Genomic DNA, 21750 nt, shown 5'->3' with positions numbered 1-21750 from the left:
AATGTAAATTCCAGGGTCACACTTCAGACCTACTGAATCAGAAGCTCTGGCCCAGCAATCTATATTTTAACAAGCCCTCTGGATGATTCTGGTGCACACTCAGGTTTGAGGAACCATTTCCCTAAAGGATGTTTTCTTAATGGTGGGACATTTAGGATAGGATCATTCTTTGTTGTATAATAGTGTTCATGTACTGTAGAACATCTAGCATCACTGGCCCTTACTACCCAATAATTATTGACAACCAAATCTACTCTCCCCGCAACTCAACAACAACAACAACAACAACAACAACAAAATACATTCCAAAACAGTAGTCTCCTTCAAGTAAGAAATATCTGTACTTCTCATAAGAAGCAAGAGAAAGAGGAACCCAGTTTCATGGCCAGATCTACTAGATTTTAGTAGATTTTCTAAGACTATGAAGGCTCAGTTTTCTAGTTGCTATAACGAAAAATCCTCACCACTAGCTCCTAAATTATATACTGGTAGAACAAAATATTGGAATAATATATAAAAATCAATAGAGTCCCATATAAGCAGAATTAGCAATACTTTGAAAGCAAAATTCCTAATTTTACTGATATTAAATAATAAGTTTTTTAGGCCAGGCATGGTGGCTCATGCCTGTAATCTCACCATTTGGGAGGCTGAGATGGGAAGATCGCTTGAGGCCAGGAGTTTGAGACTAGTCTGGGCAACAAAGCGAGATTCCATCTCTACAAAAATTTAAAATTAGCCCGGTGTGGTGATGCATGACCACAGACCCGGCCACTTGGGAGGCTGAGGTGGGAGGATCATTTGAGCCCAGGAGTTCAAGGCTGTGGTGAGCCATGATCACACCACTGCACCCAAGCCTGGGTGACAGAGTGAAATCCTGTCTCTTAAAAAAATAAATAAATAAATAAAAAAGAGTAGGTTTTCTAAGACCTGAATATATGTAACTAAAACTAACATTATAAATGGATATTATTTATTTATAAGTATGGAAAGAAAATATAATAAGCAACATTTTTTAGGAGTATGTCAAACTAACAAGTGTTATTTTCACTGTATCATAAACATTTTTCCTGAATAATTAGTAGGTATAAAATAAACTAAACTGATAAACTTTTTATAGAAATATAATTTCAAGGAAAAGGAGATATAAATATAAAGCCTGAAACAAATTTTGAAAGGAGATCAAAGTGTTTCAATTTTTTTCAGAAAAAACATAATTCTAAGAAAAGAAAATGATAAGGAACCACATTAAAATCATTAGAAATCTAATTCATAACTATACATTACAATAAATATACCTAAATACATTTACTATAAAATTAAAATTTATAAAATTAAAACTTACAATTAAGAGACCAATATCCACATCTTTCTTGGTCATAAAAAGTTCTCTGATTTGTTCACATCGCAAAATTTCTTTATTAATATATTTGGAGTAGTCATTCACTGGCTTGCCATACTTACATGGCATTACAGATGTATGGTTGGGTCCACAAGCATACAGATAAAAGGCCTCTTGTGAACCAACCTTAGCTCCTGAATAGCAGAAAAATAAAGTTAGTTATTTAAAACACCCTAACCAGAATTTTTCATAAAAAGCAAGAAACCAGGAATTATTTTTTGTAGCCAGATTCTTTCAGTTGTTCACTATATTTTATAAAATTGATAAAGCCTCAATTTTCAAATTGGTGTAATGAGAAAATAACCTATGTCAACTATGATGGAAGATGAATTAATATATATAAAGTTAATTGTGAAGCTTTTAATTAAATCATAACATTTCCATGTGCTCCTTAGCCAGAAAACAGGTTTTCTGTTTTATTTCACTTTGTTGTATTTTTTAAATAATGGAAGCTATATCTTGGTAAACTCCATTTCTAACTAAAATTTGAATCAATATCTTTATTCCTTCCTATTTAGTCAATAAACACTGTCTGAATGCTATTATGTGTGAGGTTTAAGGACATATTTTTAAAAAATCATATATTTTCCCTAAAATTTGATATTTGTATAAGATATAATAAAATTATAAAGGAGACAACCAAGATAAGTTTACTAGTCATGACGCTACATTATCCAGTATAAAAAAACGCTAATTTAATATGAGCTTCTCTTTTTTGAGGATGGAAGAAATACATTTTTATATTAAATGTATATATCAATTGTAAGACACAACTAGATTACAAAAATGTTAAAATATTTTAAAAGTATATCTTAGAATCTTGGAAATACAGTACTTATTAAACACAAGGAACACAGATGGATATTTTAGCCAGGTTAATTTACTTAGTTTAATATTTGTTAACTGAGAAAAAAAACTGGAAATGTTTCAAAGGAAAAAATCTCACTCTGTCGCCCAGGCTGAAGTGCAGTGATGCAATCATAGCTCACTCACCGTTGAAGAGAAGCAAATTTCCCAGGTCCCATTTTCCAGCCAACTGCAAAAACTCTTCTTGGGATGATAAACAATGGCCAATCATGCAAAATGTTTTATTGCTATCAGATGACAAACTTGTTTTTCTTGGAAGCATAAAATCCAAAGTAACATCAGGCTTCCTACATTAAAAACAAAGTTAAAGCAATGACTTTAGGAAGTACTAGTACTAAGTATTTTTAAAGTATGAATATTTAACAATGGGGAATTCTTTTTTTTTTTTTTTTTTTTTTGGAGACGGAGTCTCGCTCTGTTGCCCAGGTTGGCACGATCTCAGCTCACTGCAAGCTCCGCCTCCTGGGTTCACACCATTCTCCTGCCTCAGCCTCCCGAGTAGCTGGGATTACAGGTGCCCGCCACCAGGCCTGGTTAATTTTTTGTATTTTTTTTTAGTAAAGACGGGGTTTCACTGTGTTAGCCAGGATGGTCTCGATCTCCTGACCTCGTGATCCACCTGCCTTGGCCTCCCAAAGTGCTGGGATTACAGGTGTGAGCCACCGTGCCCGGCCTACAATGGGGAATTCTTGAACAATTTTCTTGGGTCATTATCAGCTGGCACTGGGGCAAGAGAGGAGGGCTAATTGTCCTTTGGTCAAAGGTGCTGCAGAAAGAGGGGAGCCAAAGAGAGATACCTGATGATCCCACGGCAGGCCATGGGAAATGTGACTAGACATTTGCTGCAAGTTTTCTTTGCCATTTGACTTCTGTATACGCACCTTCCTGGTTTACAGATACAAACCAACCACCTCCCCTTAATTTTGCCAAGAAGTCTCCCATCTTGACAAACAATTCCAAAAACTGGAATCCATGACATTCCAAAAATGTTATGTCATGTATGAGGTCTTTGAAAACTAATCAGTAAAAACATAACTTCTTCAAAATTTCTGTCTAGCCATTGAAATGCCAATGCTTTCTGCATTTTCTGTTTTCTTAATGCTAAGTGATTATGCAGCTTTTGATTAGTCTCTTTTGCTTCATGGATAACGGTGAAGGAATGCTTACAAAAGACAGTACTGGAAAAGGCAAAATAAGGCTTTCTCACAGAAAGACACACAAAGCAGGGAGGACTTCATCAACTAGTGAAACCACAGAGCTCTACCCCTAATTTAGGAATGTTTTAAACTCCATTTTAAGATAATGAGAGTAATCTATGAAGGCAAAGTCTAAATAAAATTTGTAAGATGAAGACAGGATAAGCTAACATGGGTAGCTCTTAATGAGAAATTCAACTTTGTGTATATTTATTTTAAAAGTTTTGCCTAAGGCTCTCTGTTTCACATATAACATATAAACTTAACTATTTTAATGGTTTTTTTAATAAAGGAAAGATGTGGGATACATTCAATGACATACTTCTCCTTGACCAAATAAATGGCTGTGACTGAAACTCTATTGCCATCTAGTGGCATTATGACTTAAAATAGTTTTAAATTTTTTATTTTAAAAAATAGTTTTTCAATGAGAACATACGGACACAGGGAGGGGAACATCACACACCGGGGCCTGTCGGGGCAAGGGGAGGAAGAGTATCAGGACAAATACCTAATGCACGTGGGGCTTAAAACCTAACCACCATGGCACATGTATACCTATGTAACAAACCTGCACGTTCTGCACATGTATCCCAGAACTAAAGTAAAATAAAAATATAACAATGAAATAAAAATAAAATAGTGTTTTTAAGGGTGAAAGAAAACCTATTGCAGGATGAATGCAAAATGAATTAAACAAATATTAAGTATCTACTATGTGCCATATATTTCTGCCATATTTGTAAGCTGTTAATAACAACTAATAGAAAGTATTAACTCATTTTCAGTACTGTTACCTTATTTTAAAAGGCCTCTTCAAATGTATTCTTTTAGAAATTCTTTTTTTTTTTTTTTTTAAATTGAGACAGGGTCTCGCTCTGTCACCCAGGCTGAAGTGCAGGGGTGCAATCATGGCTCACTGTAGCCTTGACTTACTGGGCTCAGGTGATCCTCCTGCCTCAGCGTCCCGAATAGCTGGGACTACAGCTACGCGTCACCATGCCCAGCTAATTTTTTTATTTTTAGTAGAGACAGGGTTTTTCCATGTTGCCCAGGTTGGTCTTGAATTCCCGGGCTCAAGCAATCCTTCTGCCTCGGCCTATCAAAGTGCTGGGATTACAGGCATGAAGCACCATGCCTGGCCTAGAAATTATTCTATAGCTTATAAGGTGACGAAGATACTAGAGAACCAAGTTTAAGTCAACAGAATAAAATATTTGTCCTTGGTCACTTGCTCTGTTAACCAATGAAATTAACTTGTGCCAAATGGCAAACAATTCTCTCAAAGGAATGTAGCTGTAAGTTGGTGGGTAAAAAAACAGAGTGATATGCGAATCAAGTGACCATGCTTACTAATTTCAGACTGTCCACAATAAAAATCGAATCTCTCATTCTGAACATGTCTAATAGTTAGTTTATGGTTCCTCTACCTGTCAGCTGACATAATTCAGAAAAAGGCTGCAGCGGCAGTAAAGCATAGGGTTTTAAAGCATGGGCCCTCCCTAGGGTCAGAGTTTAGGTTAAACTTTCAGTTCTACCCCTTACTTGTGGCATGAGTTTGGGCAAGTCACTCTAGGTCTCAGTTGCCTCATATGTAAAACTGGGATAATAATATACCTACTTTATAGTATTGTTGGGAGGATTAAACCAGGTAATCTGTATAAAGTGCCTAATACAGTGCCTGGCACATATTGAGAGCTCAAGAAATTGAGTGGAGAGTGCCTAGGAGAAAGGGGCTCTCTACTTACAACTCCAGCCCCAGCTCCATCTGATTTAACTATAGATTCCGGAAACAAATTTGCTGATTGGCTACAGCTGCCATGGCAGGTATGAAGATCGAGAACGTCACAGACAGTATTTTATTTGGAACATGGAACATGGAAATTAGGCTTCAATTACATATTTTTACATTTTTTAAAATGAATACAACAAAACTGAACTCTTAATTTTACTTCCAAAGCATGTTCTTGCTTGTGGCAGACACCATGGACTGTAAAGCAATCCACAAGCTCCTGCTCCCTGTCTCCCTCTATTATTGAGGCTGGACAACTGTAAGCAATCAATTGCTGCAGCCTCCTGCAGTGATGCCCTGTCCTCCACCTCAAACTGTCCTCCTCCCACCTGCACAGGGCAAATTCCATCTCCTCCTTCAGGTCTCAGCTTTAATACCCTGTTCTTAGGCCTTCCCTGATCCACCCATCGTAAGTGTCAAACTCGATATTTTCTACCTCAGGGTTTTAAAGCATGGGCCTCACAGTATTTGTCATCATTTGTAAATATCCATTTAATTGTGTTTGCTTGTTGTCTGATTCCTCATCAGACTGTGAACTCCAGGAAGGCAGGGAATGTGTCTATCTTGTTTACCATTGTCCCCTAGGCCTAATTAATATATCAAGTGCTCAAAACACTGTAATTCCTCAATAAATGTGATGAATGAACAAATGAATGAATAAAAATAGGTTAATCTGTGTTAAGGGTATATGTTATTTCCATGGTCTAATCTACTTTGAGGGATTTTTGAGAGAATTAGATGATGTATATAAAGCACCTAGCAAAAGGTCTGCAACATAATAAGTATGCAGTATATTATGTTCCCTTTGATTAAATCTAGACTTCTCAGCTTGGCATTCAAAGCCTGTTAAGTAGTCTCACCATGTCCATTCATTTTTATTTCTCATTATTCAACTTAAACTCATCCAACCAGCTTAATCCTCTACCATGCTACATTACAGTTTCGAATTCTCTATCTTCTTTCATGCTACTTCATTCAATACAATACTTCCCAATGCTTACAAATCGAAGATACCTTATAGTTCCTACAGGCTAAAATTTTACATTAAGATATTCCACAAGATGTTTCTTATTAACTTGGCTCACAATTCTCCTATGTGGTAAAAATCATACAGTACTCTCCCTGAATCTATCACTTGGTATATTTCTAGCACTCTATCTGAATCTATCACCTTATACATAGGCCAGTCATTCTAATTTCTTTTGAAAGCCTAATTTAATTTAGGTATTAGCCTTATTAGCCACTTAATTTAAATAATTATCATGGCTTCAGTTTTATAATATATGGGCTTGCAGGATGAAATTATAGATTCTGTTCTTTGATATATAGTTATACATAAATGTCTAAATTTCTAGGTATCTGCATGCTCCCCAAACCCAAATATTAATTTTCAACAGTCACTTCTACAGGAGGCTTATTTTGCATGAAAATGACCAATAGGAAAAAAAAGTCCAACTCTGACAGATTTGTAAGTTAAAGTATAGTAAATTTTTCAGAGAAATGCAAATCAAAACCACAATGAGATACCATCTCACACCAGTTAGAATGGCGATCATTAAAAAGTCAGGAAACAAGGTGCTGGAGAGGATGTGGAGAAATAGGAACACTTTTACATTGTTGGTGGGTCTGTAAACTAGTTCAGCCATTGTGGAAGACAGTGTGGTGATTCTTCAAGGATCTGGAACTAGAAATACCATTTGACCCAGCCATCCCATTACTGGGTATATACCCAAAGGATTATGAATCATGCTGCTATAAAGACACATGCACATGTATGTTTATTGCGGCACTATTCACAATAGCAAAGACTTGGAACCAACCCAAATGTCCATCAATGATAGACTGGATTAAGAAAATGTGGCACATATACACCATGGAATACTATGCAGCCATAAAAAAGGATGAGTTCATGTCCTTTGTAGGGACACAGATGAAGCTGGAAATCATCACTCTCAGCAAACGATCGCAAGGACAAAAAACCAAACACCGCATGTTCTCACTCATAGGTGGGAACTGAACAATGAGAACACTTGGACACAGGAAGGGGAACATCACACACTGGGGCCTGTCATGGGGTGGGGGGAGGGGGGAGGGATAGCATAGGAGATATACCTAATGTAAATGACGAGTTAATGGGTGCAGCACACCAACATGGCACATGTATACATATGTAACAAACCTGCACGTTGTGCACATGTACCCTAGAACTTAAAGTATAATAATAATAAAAAAAGAAACGACAAAAAATAAAGTATAGTAAATTTTATTATAGTAAAAACCTAGAATTTTCTGTATTCTGTTTCAGAAGCTATAATTGACTAATGAAACATAACATTGTAACTGAGATTGAGATGCATTTTCTCAAAATGCTTCCTACCTCTGTCCAGAGACCCATATGGAGATTTTCCCATGAATCCTCCTTTTCCCTTGGGGCTGCTGTAAGTAGGTGAGTACTAAATGTTGCCATTTGCTTGGGAGGAAAATATTCTCCTGTGATTCAACCTGTGCTAGTAAAACAGCTTTCATGTCATCATTTGAATCCATGCACACACTACAGAAAAAGAGAAAAGGCATAGGCTGAAAACATGAAAATTCTGACCTCAATGTTTAACATATATATAGTAACTATAATTCTAAATAAGTAAGATTAAAAATCAGTTCTATTTTTTTTTAAGTGCTTGAAAAGTCAGTAGGTCTTCGTTTTATACCATAAGTTACTTAGTTATTCTATCATTACCTCAATTCATGAACTAAAATAGATTAGGCTCATTGGCTGGTAGTCATAATTTAGGCAATAATGTTCAGAATTCAGTTTGTAAAAAAATATATATTATTACTATTTATATAGTCATTGCCCATTTAGAAATTACAATGTATTATTTGGTTCATAGAAAAATTAATATAAATGTCTAAGTATTGGAGGTCTAATCTACTTTGTGGGATTACTGAAAGAATGAGGAGGTAATGTACATAAGGCACCTAGTAATGTTTGTAACGTTTACAAAGTATATATTCCTAAATAACATACTGGTTTGTTTAGATTTGAGTTTTAGACAAATAGTATCATACTATTCATACTCAATACAAATAAAAGACCTGTATCTATACTACTTAATAAAGGAGATAGTATAAAAGGACAAGATAACAAGGAGAACCCAAGCTTATTAGGTAATCGCTATTAAATATATAATGCACATGGAAAACTTATGTCTGTTAATAACATCTTAAGACCATTACAATCTGATAGAATATTTCCATAGCATAAGACTTCAGTATTTGATCTAAAATCAAACAGAGAATTAATGTATTTTATTTACTCATTTATTTTTTATTTATTTATTTATTTTTTGAGACAGAGTCTCACTCTGTCACCCAGACTGGAGTGCAGTGGCACGATCTGGGATCACTACAACCTCTGCCTCCTAGATTCAAGTGATACTTCTGCTTCAGCCTCCCAAGTAGCTGGGACTGCAGGCATGCACCATCATGCCTGGCTAATTTTTCCGTTTTTTTGTTTTTATTTTTATTTTTTGTAGAGATTGGGTTTCACTATGTTGGCCAGGCTGGTCTCAAACTCCTGACCTCAGGTGATCTGCCTGCCTTGGCCTCCCAAAGTGCTGGGATTACAGGCATGAGCCACCACACCCAGCCGAGAATTAATGTATTTTAGACTTTATGGATTTTTGGATAAAATAATACACTATTATAAAAGTGGTATTAATAGCTGTTAGAATGTATATATTTTTAAATGAGACTTTTGGTTTTGCTATAATGAACTTTTATTAGTAGATTTCACATTAATGTCTCTTACACAAATTATTTAAATACATTATCTATTCATGGGAGGCTGAGGATAATCAATACCGAAAGATAAGAGTGGCATTGTGGGGATCAGCCCACACTTGGATCATCAACGCTTTGGATCCCAGTGAAATTATATGAATACATCCTTCTTCTATGAGTCTTTCACCAGGATTTATGTACTCTGCGCCTTCTGGTCTGTCGCTCTCTATAAGAAAAAGATGTTAGAATGATCAGTAAAATGGTTCATAACAATTGAGTAGAAAAGTGAATTTAGAAGAATACAAAGCAAATTTGTTCATTTGTAGTAGGTTATCTACCCAGAATGTCTGAGCCTGACCTGTTCTAAACAACCATATTTTTAGAGTATAGATGTTAACTCCAAAAAAGCACAAGGGATGAAAAATGGTAATTCAGTACTTTAAAAATTATTAGATGTTAAAAAATGTATAATAACTGAGGACAATTGTGGGCGTAACCAGACCGCTATGTGACAACCTATTACAATGTGTACCAAGCTTCTTTTATCAACTATGACTTCACTGACCCTGGTCCAGGGAGCACACATCATTGTCCATGCCTCACACTACCAAAAATCATTCTAGAATTATCACAATATGGCATGATTTAAAAAAAAAATTCATATTACAAATTTTAAGGAAAAACTCTAGTGTTTGAATATACTCATAATTTATATTCCCTGGTGAGGAGTTTTTGAATATAATTGCTAAGTGATTCTGAGACTCTAATGTTTCTTTAAGGCAAGCTAGGGTAAATGCTTACAGGTTTGGGCTATCTGGTTATTCATCTTGACTCCTCTTCCTCATCTTTGAAAATCCAGCACTACCTGAAGATGTATGATGATCTACTTGTCATTATAATACATGTGACTTTATGTAAAGCTATGTTATGATATATCAAAATCCAAAATACATGTCCAAAGGCTCAGACTTTTAAAGAACACTACTGCTTATTAGACTGCATACATATTAGTTGCTATTTTTCAACAGGTAAAACCATGACCGATGTTAAAAAAATACTCCCTGTAGCGATGACAATAGTTTTAAAAAAGAAGAGTTAAGGTCACTGATTATTTTGAGGCTACTGACCAAGATATATGATACACAGAGAACTCACATCTGATGTGAAATTTTAAAAATGTTCCATACCAAATATGAACTTCTACAAATAAAAGAGTAGGACAAAACCAGTGTGCACCTAGGAATTATAGAGTAGTAATATTACAAATATTTAACTTAATGCTCACAACCATCTTATAAGGTAAATATATATAGGGTGACAAAATTGAGGCGCTGAGAGGTTAATTTGCCCAAAGGCACCAGTTAGTTTAGAGGTAAAAGGTATGATATCGCAGCAAAATATTCTTTATCTCTCTTCAAAAATTTTTATATATGTCTACTATTTTTAAGTGTTTATACAAAATCATCTTTCTAAAATATGTTTTCTAATATATCCTTAAAATAAAAATTAAGAAAAAACTTCCCAATATTTACTTTTCTCAGGTCACTATGTATATTTATTCATTTTATAAGAGACTGTTTACATTGAGATTGCCTCCATTAAAACATGAGAAAGCAATCTGCATAGCTTATAGTATAGTAGCAATGTTAAGGCTCTGGAATTAAAAACAGGTGGGTTTCAATTCCTTTCCATCACTTACCAGCTACATAACTTGGTCATGCTACTTAACTTCCTCTAAAAATACAGATAGTATGAGCACTTACTAACTTGTTAAGATTAAAAATGTATATAGAAACAGCTGAGCAAAGTGACACATACACAGAAAGCACTCAATGCACATTAGATAGCATAATAAATATTATCACATGTAGAGCTATCAGTTCTTAGGTGGCAAAACTCAATCCACAACAGAAAATTCTAGTAAGGCATAGTGTCCTAAAACAGAGGTTCCACTGGATGAGAAAGATCTGTGGAATGAAGAGCTACTGAGGCCTGCATCTCCATGTACATATAAAACCCTAAACATCTGTCTCATCCAGTCATTTCATTCATTCCGCAGGCCCTAAGAATTATCCTACCTACTTCACTTTCCATCACCATAAACTGCTTTTCAATGAACAGTTTTTTTCTGCCCTAGTCATATGAGAAACAAGGTGCAGTATAATAGCAATTCTTCAGTTAAAGAAGGAACTGGAATGAAATTTATTCTAATGTTGGAGAATGGCTGCTGCATTTAAACATTCTGTGACAGGAACTAGGGGAGGGCCACTGAGGTAAGACATGGCATGAGTAGGAGAACTTGAAATAAAAGAGAGAAAGAAGTTTGCGACCAGCCTGACCAACAGGGAGAAACCGCTGTCTCTACTAAAAATACAAAATTAGCCGGGTGTGGTGGCTCACACCTGCAGTCCTAGCACTTTGGGAAGCTGAGGTGGGCAGATCACCTGAGGTCAGGAGTTCGAGACCAGCCTGGCCAACATAGTGAAACACCATCGCTACTAAAAATATAAAATTAGCCAGGTGTGATTGCTGGCGCCTGAATCCCAGCTACTCGGGAGGCTGAGGCAGGAGAATCGCTTGAACCCGGGAGGCGAAGGTTGCAGTGAGCCGAGATCGCACCATTGCACTCTAGCCTGGGCAACAAGAGTGAAACTGTCTCAAAAAAAAAAAAAGAGAGAGAAAGAAAATGAAATGGGGACTGTCTAATAGGGGCTGGGAAACAACAGAAAGAAAGGCAGCTGTAAGGTTTTATCCTTTTATAACATCAGGAGCCACCCTAATCCAGTAATGGGACCAGGAGAGAAGTCGCATAAGGAAATTTAGGGGCTGATGACCCCAGAAAAAGTTGTGTATGTGGTGTCCCCTTCACCCCTACAAAAAACTAAAGTTTCCGTAATGGAGATTCAAGGCTATATGACAACTCATGCTTTGATAAGTCAGGACCTACCACCACTAAGTAAGGCATTTAAGGTGAAGAACATGTTAAGAGTGTTAAGAACACTACCACATTTTTATGGCTCAAGGAAAATTATAGTCTGAAAACAATCTTTGTGTACAAATCAGATAATCCTGTCATCATACCTGTACCATCAAAACTGCTATCTGGTAAAATTAATGATTTGTTTCTTTTCTTTATCTTCTTTCCTTTTTCTGTAGTACTCTCAGCTTCATGGATACACTCCACATTAAACCACAGGGAAACACTGAAACCTTCTGATAGGTGTGGCCAGCAGTTTTGCCCCAGCAACGGCAGGTGGACTGGGGCTATGTGCCAAGATGAAAGCAGCCGATGGGGAAAACTCTCTCTATCAGCCTCTTTCTTGCTCCGTGAAACTCGTGCTCTTCTCAATAAACCCATGGCCTTACTGTTTAAAATCCCAGGATACTTTTGTGATGAAACACCGTTGCTTAAATTTGGAGCATGCAGTAAAGGGAAGGTTAGATACTGTGAAGGGCTCATAGTAGTATCACTTTCAATAATTTTCAGAATACCCAGAAGAAGAATTTTCTAGAGAAAAAGAAAAACAAATGAAACTTTCTAATCACGTAATAAAGTACATAATAATCTTGAAATTTAGGTTATAAATGAAAATACAAACATACCCACACATATCAGCATTCCTATTTGAATACCTTCCTATCTCCCACATCTTTAAAATTTTCGTTTTCTCATAGCTGAGATAAAATATGAAACAGATTTCATTCTTTTTTTTTTAAGACAGAGTCTCACTCTGTTGCCCAGGCTGGAGTGCAGTGGCACGATCTCGGCTCACTGCAACCTCTGCCTCCCAGGTTCAGGTGATTCTCCCGCCTCAGCCTCCGGAGTAGCTGGCATTACAGGCACCCACCACCACCCCCAGCTAATTTTTGTATTTTTAGTAGAGATGAGGTTTCATCATGTTGGCCAGGCTAGTCTTGCACTCCTGACCTCAGGTGATCCACCCACCTCAGCCTCCCAAAGTGCTGGGATTACAGGCGTGAATCACCATGCCCAGCCTTCATTCTTAAAATATGTAATCTTTGGTGGTTAATTTGTTTCATGTTTAGATTTTTTTTTTTTTTTTGAGATGCAGTTTAGCTCTTGTTGCCCAGGCTGGAGTGCAATGGCATGATCTCAGCTCACTGCAACCTTTGCCTCCTGGGTTCAAGCAATTCTCCTGCCTCAGCCTCTTGAGTAGCTGGGATTACAGGTGCATGCCACCACACCCAGCTAATTTTTGTATTTTTAGTAGAGACGGGGTTTCATCATATTGGTCAGGCTGGTCTCGAACACCTGACCTCAGGTGATCTGCCCACCTAGGCCTCACAAAGTGCTGGGATTACAGGTGTGAGCCATGGCGCCCTGCCTTAGATGTTCTCTGGAACATCCAATCCCACTACAAAGTAGCTCCAAAGTTTTCTGTCTTATTTGCTTATGCTTCTAGTCAAGGTTTCATTATAAAAATGGGTTTCCTAGCAGATAATAGTTTAAAAGACACTAAGCCACACCAATGGAAAGGGGAAGCATAGACAATAATTGAAGAGTATAGTGGATAATAACCTTTCGAAAAGGATAATCCCTTAGATGGTTATAACTATTCATAATTAAGTTCTCTTTAGTAATTAAAATTATTCAGCTTTTCTGAAGCACAAAAACTGGGGATGGGGTGGGTAAAGAAAATATAATCTCAGCGATATGTCTGGTTAATCCAAATTGAAGTGAAATGGTTAAAATATATGCAAATAATTGAGTATTTCACACATAATAACATGAAATTGCCTATACCAACTGTCACATCAAAAGAAAGAGCTTAGTAACATTTCTAAATAATTAAAAATACATTCTATTAAAAATTGTAAGTGAAAGAATTTATCAGTGAAAAATGTAAAAATTATAGCATATTTACTGTACAAGGAGATTTCTCCAGAAATATTCTCAAAAGAAGGGTTAGCTCTTCTGAACATGTTCTTGAACTCATCAAAGATACCAAAAGATCCACCAATACTCTCTGGCATGCTAAATTAAAGAAAGAGGGAAAAAATTAAAGCTAGTACACAATTAGAGGAACAAATGAGCAATTTCACCAAAAGAGGTAAAATACTATTGTCACTTTTTGAATGGATTATAAAAAATCTAGTATAGGAATCACAAAATTTGCTGAAGAAATAGCAATATAACTAAATGTAAATCAACCAACCAACCAACCAACAAAAACAACAAAAAACACTTTTCTTTTTATTATTTTTATTATTATTATTATTTTAGACAGAGGCTCGCTCTGTCACCCAGGCTGGAGTGCAATGGCATGATCTCGGCTCACTGCAACCTCCACCTCCCAGGTTCAAGCAATTCTCCTGCCTCAGCCTCCCGAGGAGCTGGGACTACAGGCACATGTCACCATGCCCAGGTAATTTTTGTATTTTTAGTAGAGACGGGGTTTCACCATGTTGGCCAGGCTGGTCTCGAACTCCTGACCTCAGGTGATCCACCTGCCTCGGCCTCCCAAAGTTCAGGGATTACAGGTGTGAGCTACCATGTCTGGCCAGCATGAGCTCACTTTTCTTGAAGATTAATTAGCTACAAGTAAACTAAGGGCATTCTTTAAAGAAGCATAAATCAATATAATATTTGTTAAGCTAATGCTTCTATATCATAAAATAGTCTGCTATCTTATCTTGAAAATGTTTAAATTATATCTATCACTTTTTAAGTACGAAATTAGACGACAAGTAGTGGAAATATTAAAGATGATTTAAATACTTAAATACCACAAACTATTTAGTTTGAACATTTTCTTTATTCCATCATAGGTTTAGCATAAAACATAAATGGTGATACACAAATTCATAGAATTCTTTAGAGCAAAATAATAACTAATATTTGTAAAGCAAATTATAGTGTTCAAAGTATTTTTACATGCTTTATTTCAGCTGATCCTCACCAAAAACAAAAAACCCTAGAAAATAAATATTATCTCCACTTTGACCTGAAAGAAATAATCTTGATTTAAAACCTGAGATAAGTTTTAAAAGATTGGTAGTTTTGGAAGACCTGGAGTTTAGAGAATAGAAGCCATATTTAAGCAACATATTTTGTAGAAGCAATGAGATGACACAGTAGCAAAATAGTACATACATCTGGAGAGACTACTTGCAATGAGACTATAAAATAGCATGGACTTTATCCTGTACATAACATGAATCCATTAAAGGTTTTTAAGTAGGAAAATAATATGATCAGTGTGTGTGCTTACTTTTTTTTTCCAGTTCAAAACTGAGAGGTTCCAGTTAAAAATGGGGGAATGGATATATACACTTGCTTCTGTGTACTACTGAAAACTCATAGCATTAAAGTACAGAATTATAAGAAGGAAGAAACCCGTAACAGCAAAAATATGTGGGGGCAGTGGGCATTGGGGCACATCTAGTAAGAGATTTAAAAATATTTCTTGAAGATGGAAAAGTAGATGGATAAAAGAGAAAGCTGCAACCTAGAATTCCTTTGAATTACAAAGAGGTTCAGAGCAGTAAGAAGCTGAGCTGTCCATCTAAGGTCTGGAGAGAAAGTGACAGTGCGGCTGACAATACAGGGATTAATGAAAGGTCTGTCTGTGAATATCCACCTCTCTCCTGTTTCTCAGTACAGAGCACAGATAGTTCAGTATTCACTTTTAGGTCCCAAACCTGATAACTCTTCTCTAAAGAAACGAAATGGTCAGGTGTATACAGGCTTTTAGCATCATGGCTACTGAGTGTAACTATACAGTCTGCAGACTGAACAAACTGCCTAACCAAAGGGAAAAGTAGAGACTAAAATAAAGTCTGAATGCTGTATGCCAAGCCATACATCCTGGTTTTGGGCTGTGATGCCTGGATCAAGAAAGGGATGCCTTTTTTCTCAGCGCAAAGACACTATACGCCAGCCAAGCCCTATATGTGAAAGATGCATTTTTCTAAGGTATGCAAACTGCCATGTAGGGTAATAGTATCCCTAATGGTCCCCCAAAGCAAAGGTCTCTTCATTAGGGTGTTTGGGAAGCCCCTAATCATCCAATGGCACATTCACACAGAGCTCTTCAACATACTACCCACTCAGGAAAGAGGCCAAAATAGAAAACAAATTCACTTTCACAATATTAGAGGAAATCTCCAACAGTTTTATTAAATATAAATGGTCTAAAAAGGTTCATAAAAATATTAGGGAATTAGCAACCTAAAGCAGTAAAAACAATATTTAAAAAACAAAAAAACAGACAAAACTGACCCCAGAGGAAAAAGAGATAATTTGGGGACAGAAGAAACTTTAAGATGTTTATTACTATAATCAAATATATACAAGGAGATATTATATCCTTATATGAAAAAGAAATAACCAGAAAACAATCAAAAAAGAGCTCTTAAATATTAAAATTACCGAAATAAAAAATTAAATAAAAGGTTGGGATTGAAAAAATGTCTCAAAATGTATCACAAAAACAGTGATGTAGTAAATATGACAGGAAAGATAATCTTATCTTTGCAAGATCAATTGGGAAGGCTCAAGATTACAATTAGAATACAAAAAAAGAGGAGGGAATATGGAGAGGAGAAACTTATTTTTTAAAATAATAAATCTTTAAAATCCTGTATTAGATCTAAGATATGACACTAAAAGCAAAGCAATGAAAGATAGAATAGACAAATAGGACTTCATAAAAAATCTTTTAAAACATGCTTCAAAGTAAACCATCAAGAAAGTTAAGAGACAGCATAAAGAATGGGAGAAAATATTTGCAAACCACATATCTGATGAGGAACTTGCATCTAGAATACATAAAAAAAACCTCTTACTATTCAATAATCAAAACATGAATCACCAGTATAAAAATGGTTGAAGGATTTGGATAGGCATTTCTCTGAAGAAATCCAAAGAAAATACGCAAATAGCTAAAAAGCACACTGCTATGGTGTAAATATCTGTCCCCTCCAAAACTCAAGTTGAAATTTGGTTGCCATTGTGGTAGTGTTAAGAGATGGGATCTTTGGGAGGTGACTGGGTCATGAGGAGTCTGCCCTCATGGGTGTGATTCATGCCTTTATGAAAGGGGGAGTTCAGCCCCCTTTTGCCTCTCTTCCTTTCTGCATTTTGCCATGTGAGGATGCAGCAAGAAGACCCTTGCCAGATGCTGGCACTTTGATCTTGGACTTTCAGTCTCCAGAACTGTGAGAAAATAAATTTCTGTTCATTATAAATCACTCAGTCTGTGGTATTCCGTTATATCAGCACAAATGGGACTAAGGCACACACAAAGGTATACTTAATACATTAGCTTTCAGGGGAATACAAATCAAAACCACAATGAGATACCACTTCATATCCACTAGGATAGATATAATTAAAAAGGCATACAATAACAAGTGTTGGCAAGAATGTGAAGAAATTAGAACCCTTATACACTGATGGTAAGAATATAAAATGGTATAGCCATTTTTGACAACAGTCTGTCAATTTCTCAAATGATTAAACACAGAGTTACCATATGACACAAAATAAATGACTCGAGAAATGAAAACATATGTTCACACAAAAAATTGTACATGAGTGTTCACAGCAGCATTATACATAGTAGCAAAAAAGGAGAACAACCCAAATGTCCATCAACTGATGAATGGATAAATCAAATGCAGTATATCCACACAATGGAATGTTATTTCAGCCAAAAAAGAAAAGAATCAGGGAAGGGGAAAAGTAACTTTACAGTGGAGAGACCTGACAGACACTACTTAATGCAAGTGATCAAGGTCAACATCAACAATTATAAATCATGTTGACAATATGTACCCTTGATATGATTTAATGACAATGGCACTTTGTTTCTATTATCTTCCTCTCAAAAGTCCATACCCCTAGCGTAATCATGACTTTTGACAAAGGTGCTAAAACCATTCAATGGGGGAGGGACAGTCTCTTCAACAAATGATGCTGAGAAAATTGGATATTCACATGCAAAATAATCATAATAATAAAGTTGGGTCCTTACCTAACACCATATACAAAATTTAACTCAAAATGAATTCAGGATCTAAATGTAAAACTATATATCCCTAAGAATAAAACTTACGGGGAACATTCCATAATACTGGATTTGTCAATGATTTCTTAGATATGACACCAAAGGTACAGCCAACTAAATAAAAAAATAGATAAATTGGACTTCAAAATGAAAAACTTTTGTGCATCAAAGGATACTATCAACAAGTAAAAACACAACCTACAGAATGGGAGAAAATATTAACATATCACATATCTGATAAGAAATCAATATCCAGAATATATAGAGAACTCTTAAACCTCAACAACAAAAAAAGAAACAACCCAATTCAAACATAAGCAGAGGGCTTGAATAGATATTTCTTCAAACAAGATATACGAATGGCCAATAAATACATGAAAAGAGGTTCAACATCACTAATCATTAGGGAAATACAAATCAAAATCACAAGATAGCACAATGAGAAAAATGTCAAACAAATTCTGATACAGGGACATTCTGACCAGTACCCCTCAAAACTGACAAGGCCAACAAAAACAAGGAAAGTCTGAGAAACTGTTACAGTCAAGAGGTACCTAAGAAGACATGACAACTAACTATTATGTAGTATTATCCTGGATAAAATCCTTGAACAGAAAAAGGACATTAAGTAAAAATTTAAGAAATCTGAATTATGGACTTTAGTTAATAATAATGTATCAATATAAGTTCATTAATTATAATACATATATCATAAAAAATTAGATGTTAATAATAGGGGAAACTGGCAGGGAGGGGTGTAATGGGGGAACTCTCTATAATATCTGTTCAATTTCTCTGTAAATCTAAAGCTGTTCTAAAAAATAAAGTCTATTAATAAAAACTGAAGGAGAATTGCTTAACCTGGGAGGTGGAGGTTGCAGTGAGCTGAGATCACACCACTGCACTCCAGCCTTGGCGACAAGGGCAAAACCCTGTCTTAAAAAAAAAACACACACACACACACAAAAACACTGAAAAAAGGAATCTATGCAAAGTAAAAAATTTAAAAAATGATTAGAAAGAGAACTAAAGTGCTGAAACATGCTACAACATGAATGAAGGTTGAAAGCATCATGCTATGTGAAAGAAACCAGTCACAAAAGACCACATATTCCATTTATATGAAAAATATCCAGAAAAGGAAGTAGATGAGTGATTGCTAGGGGCAGAAGAATCCGTGCAGGGGAGGGTTAAGGTGCAATAGGCAATAAATGCTAAAGGGTACAGGGTTTCTTTTGGGGGTGATGAAAATGTTCTAAAATTAATTGTGGTGATGGTTGCACAGCTCTGTAAATAAACTGCCTACTACAAAACACTGAACTATACACTTTAAATAGGTGAATGTTATGGTATGGGAATTATATCCCAATAAAGCTGTCATTAAATAATGGAACATAATTTCTCAGAGTTAAAAACACATATTCAGATCACGAGGGTTCACTAAGTGCCTAGCATAATAATAAAAATACACCCATATACTAAATAAGTAAATGAATGAGAAGAGAAAGCTTTTCCTTACAGTACAATCTCAGTTAATAAATGAAGGAATGATGGAAACAGAAAATCACTATTTGGCAGATACCACAGAATTAACTGTTCCAGTCAAGAATCATCATACTTTCATATTTTTTTCATAATACTAAAATTAGTGGATGAAAGAATGAGAAAAAGTACATTTACATAGTCTCAAGTTATCTCCCCACAAGATACTTATTAATTATAAAGGGAAAATAGTAACTTTACAATAGAGAAACTTGGCAAACACCTCCTTAACCACATGATCAAAGTTAACATCACCAGTAGTAAGATCCAGATATCATAAGTCCTTTTGATATGATGCACTCAGAAGGACCCAATATCACCTCTGAGTATTCCTGCCAAAAACGTATAACCTGAATTTAATCATGAGAAAACATCATACAAACCAAAATTAAAGTCTCATGTAGGCTAGCCTTAATTCTCCAACTAAAATTTAGATTTCTTGTGATTAGCAATCATATTATACATTCATTATGAATTTCTCAAAGGTCTGAGAAGTACCAAGTACAGAGTAATCAATACCAGATATGGCAACAACATGGCATTAGACTGGGTTACAGTCCCCACTATGCCACTTTTTTGTATAAGACCCTGAACAACTCAACCCCTTGGAATCTAGATTTTCCTCTCTATAAACATACTTGCACTCTGGCTGTTTCATTGTGTGGATCTGAGGAACAAATGAGATAATGCATGTAAAGACACTTTTTTGAAATCACAGAGCACTATGCCAATGGAAGCCTTTTTTTTTTTTTTTTTTTTTTTGAGACAGGGTCTTGCTCTGTCACCCAGACTGGAGTGCAGTGGCACGATCATGGCTCACTGCAGCCTTGGCCTCCTGGGCCTAAGCGATCCTCCCACCTCAGCCTCCCAAGTAGCTAGGACCACATGCACGCGCCACCACACTTGGCTAATTTTTATAGAGACAGGTCTCTCTATATTGCCCAGGCTGGTCTTGAACTCCCAGGCTCAAGTGATCCGCCTGCCACCTCAGCCTCCCAAAGTGCTAAGATCACAGGCATGAGCCACCACACCTGGCCAGAAGCCATTATTATCAACTTTTCACATAAAATAATTTCAGAGCTATTGTTTAAAACAGTTTCAACTTACCTTGAAAATCAGAATCAGCCTGTGTTAAAATACTCAAGAACCCTCCTAAAAGATTTTTCACAGTTCCCTGAAGATTAAAAAAAAATAAAAAATTAAATTACTTACCTCACAGAAGCATGAAACAACTGCAATGTCATAATAAATTCTATAATAGGGTATCTACTATATATGTATATATGTATTTAAAAATGACTAAAAAGACTACTATGTGTAGGATTATACTAATTTTCATTTTCTTTTTATACTGATTGATTTTTCAAAACAGCGAGCATGTATTAAAATCAAATGCATTTTAAAAACTACTACCCAGTCTCAGAAATAGGTGAGGATTTACTACTGGCTAGCAAAGGACATTAATTTTCTATGCTACTTTAGAAAACTATGGAATTAGAAGATTTTGGAATACCACTTGTAGGTATTCACCTGAGGTACCAGAAAAGATAAGTAATCATCTCAAATAATTTTCAGAAAAGTTGGGTTATACATAAGGAGATGTTATTGGGTGATGAGTCTGATAAATATTGATCACATTTAACTAAATGAATTTTTTACCTGTTGCATGAGCAGAAAAACATTCTTTTCTTTCTGCCTAATAATTTTCAAAAAACTCTCAAATACATGGGCAAGCACATCAAGTTTGGCTTTACTAGCAGAAAGCAAATTTAATTCCAGCATACATATCTCAGGATATATTATTTCCCCTTGAGTGAGGTTTTCGAGTAAGTCATTTGGACGGCTTGATGCACTGAAACCTTCTGTTTCAGACTTTAAGTCTACCCCTGAAAAGAGAAAAACGAAAGATTATTTGTATTCCCTAAACACTAAATATTTCAAACTTCATTAATCATTTAGAAGATCTAGTGGCAAAAGTACTATTCAAAGGATGCTTACAAAACCTATTCCAATCTTTTCCTATAACACAACTTTTGAGAATGATATGGAAATTTCGAAGATTAATGAGTTGGCTTAAAAGCAATTTTCATCTTCAATAGAACTACAAATTTTACAAATAAGAATTTTTACAGACAT

The 21750-nt window shown here is 35.7% G+C and overlaps 1 protein-coding gene across 3 annotated transcripts in view; it reads right to left on the bottom strand.

Moving 5' to 3' along the window:
* Positions 1 to 21750, bottom strand: part of LYST (lysosomal trafficking regulator) — a 222156-nt gene that overhangs the window by 118354 nt on the left and 82052 nt on the right. For all 3 annotated transcript variants that reach the window (XM_063595304.1, XM_057299849.2, XM_057299854.2), the window contains 8 exons: positions 21274 to 21500; positions 20722 to 20788; positions 13927 to 14036; positions 12122 to 12548; positions 9122 to 9266; positions 7635 to 7808; positions 2396 to 2556; positions 1346 to 1536 (listed from right to left, as the gene is read on the bottom strand). In XM_063595304.1, coding sequence (XP_063451374.1) covers positions 1346 to 1536; positions 2396 to 2556; positions 7635 to 7808; positions 9122 to 9266; positions 12122 to 12548; positions 13927 to 14036; positions 20722 to 20788; positions 21274 to 21500 — 1502 coding nt within the window. The remainder of the gene's footprint in view (positions 1 to 1345; positions 1537 to 2395; positions 2557 to 7634; positions 7809 to 9121; positions 9267 to 12121; positions 12549 to 13926; positions 14037 to 20721; positions 20789 to 21273; positions 21501 to 21750) is intronic.

This window comes from Pan paniscus, chromosome 1 (assembly GCF_029289425.2).
Source record: "Pan paniscus chromosome 1, NHGRI_mPanPan1-v2.0_pri, whole genome shotgun sequence".
Classification (NCBI taxonomy): domain Eukaryota; kingdom Metazoa; phylum Chordata; class Mammalia; order Primates; family Hominidae; genus Pan; species Pan paniscus.
The sequence above is the reverse complement of the archived record's forward strand: the minus strand, read 5'-3'. Positions and strand labels throughout refer to the sequence as shown.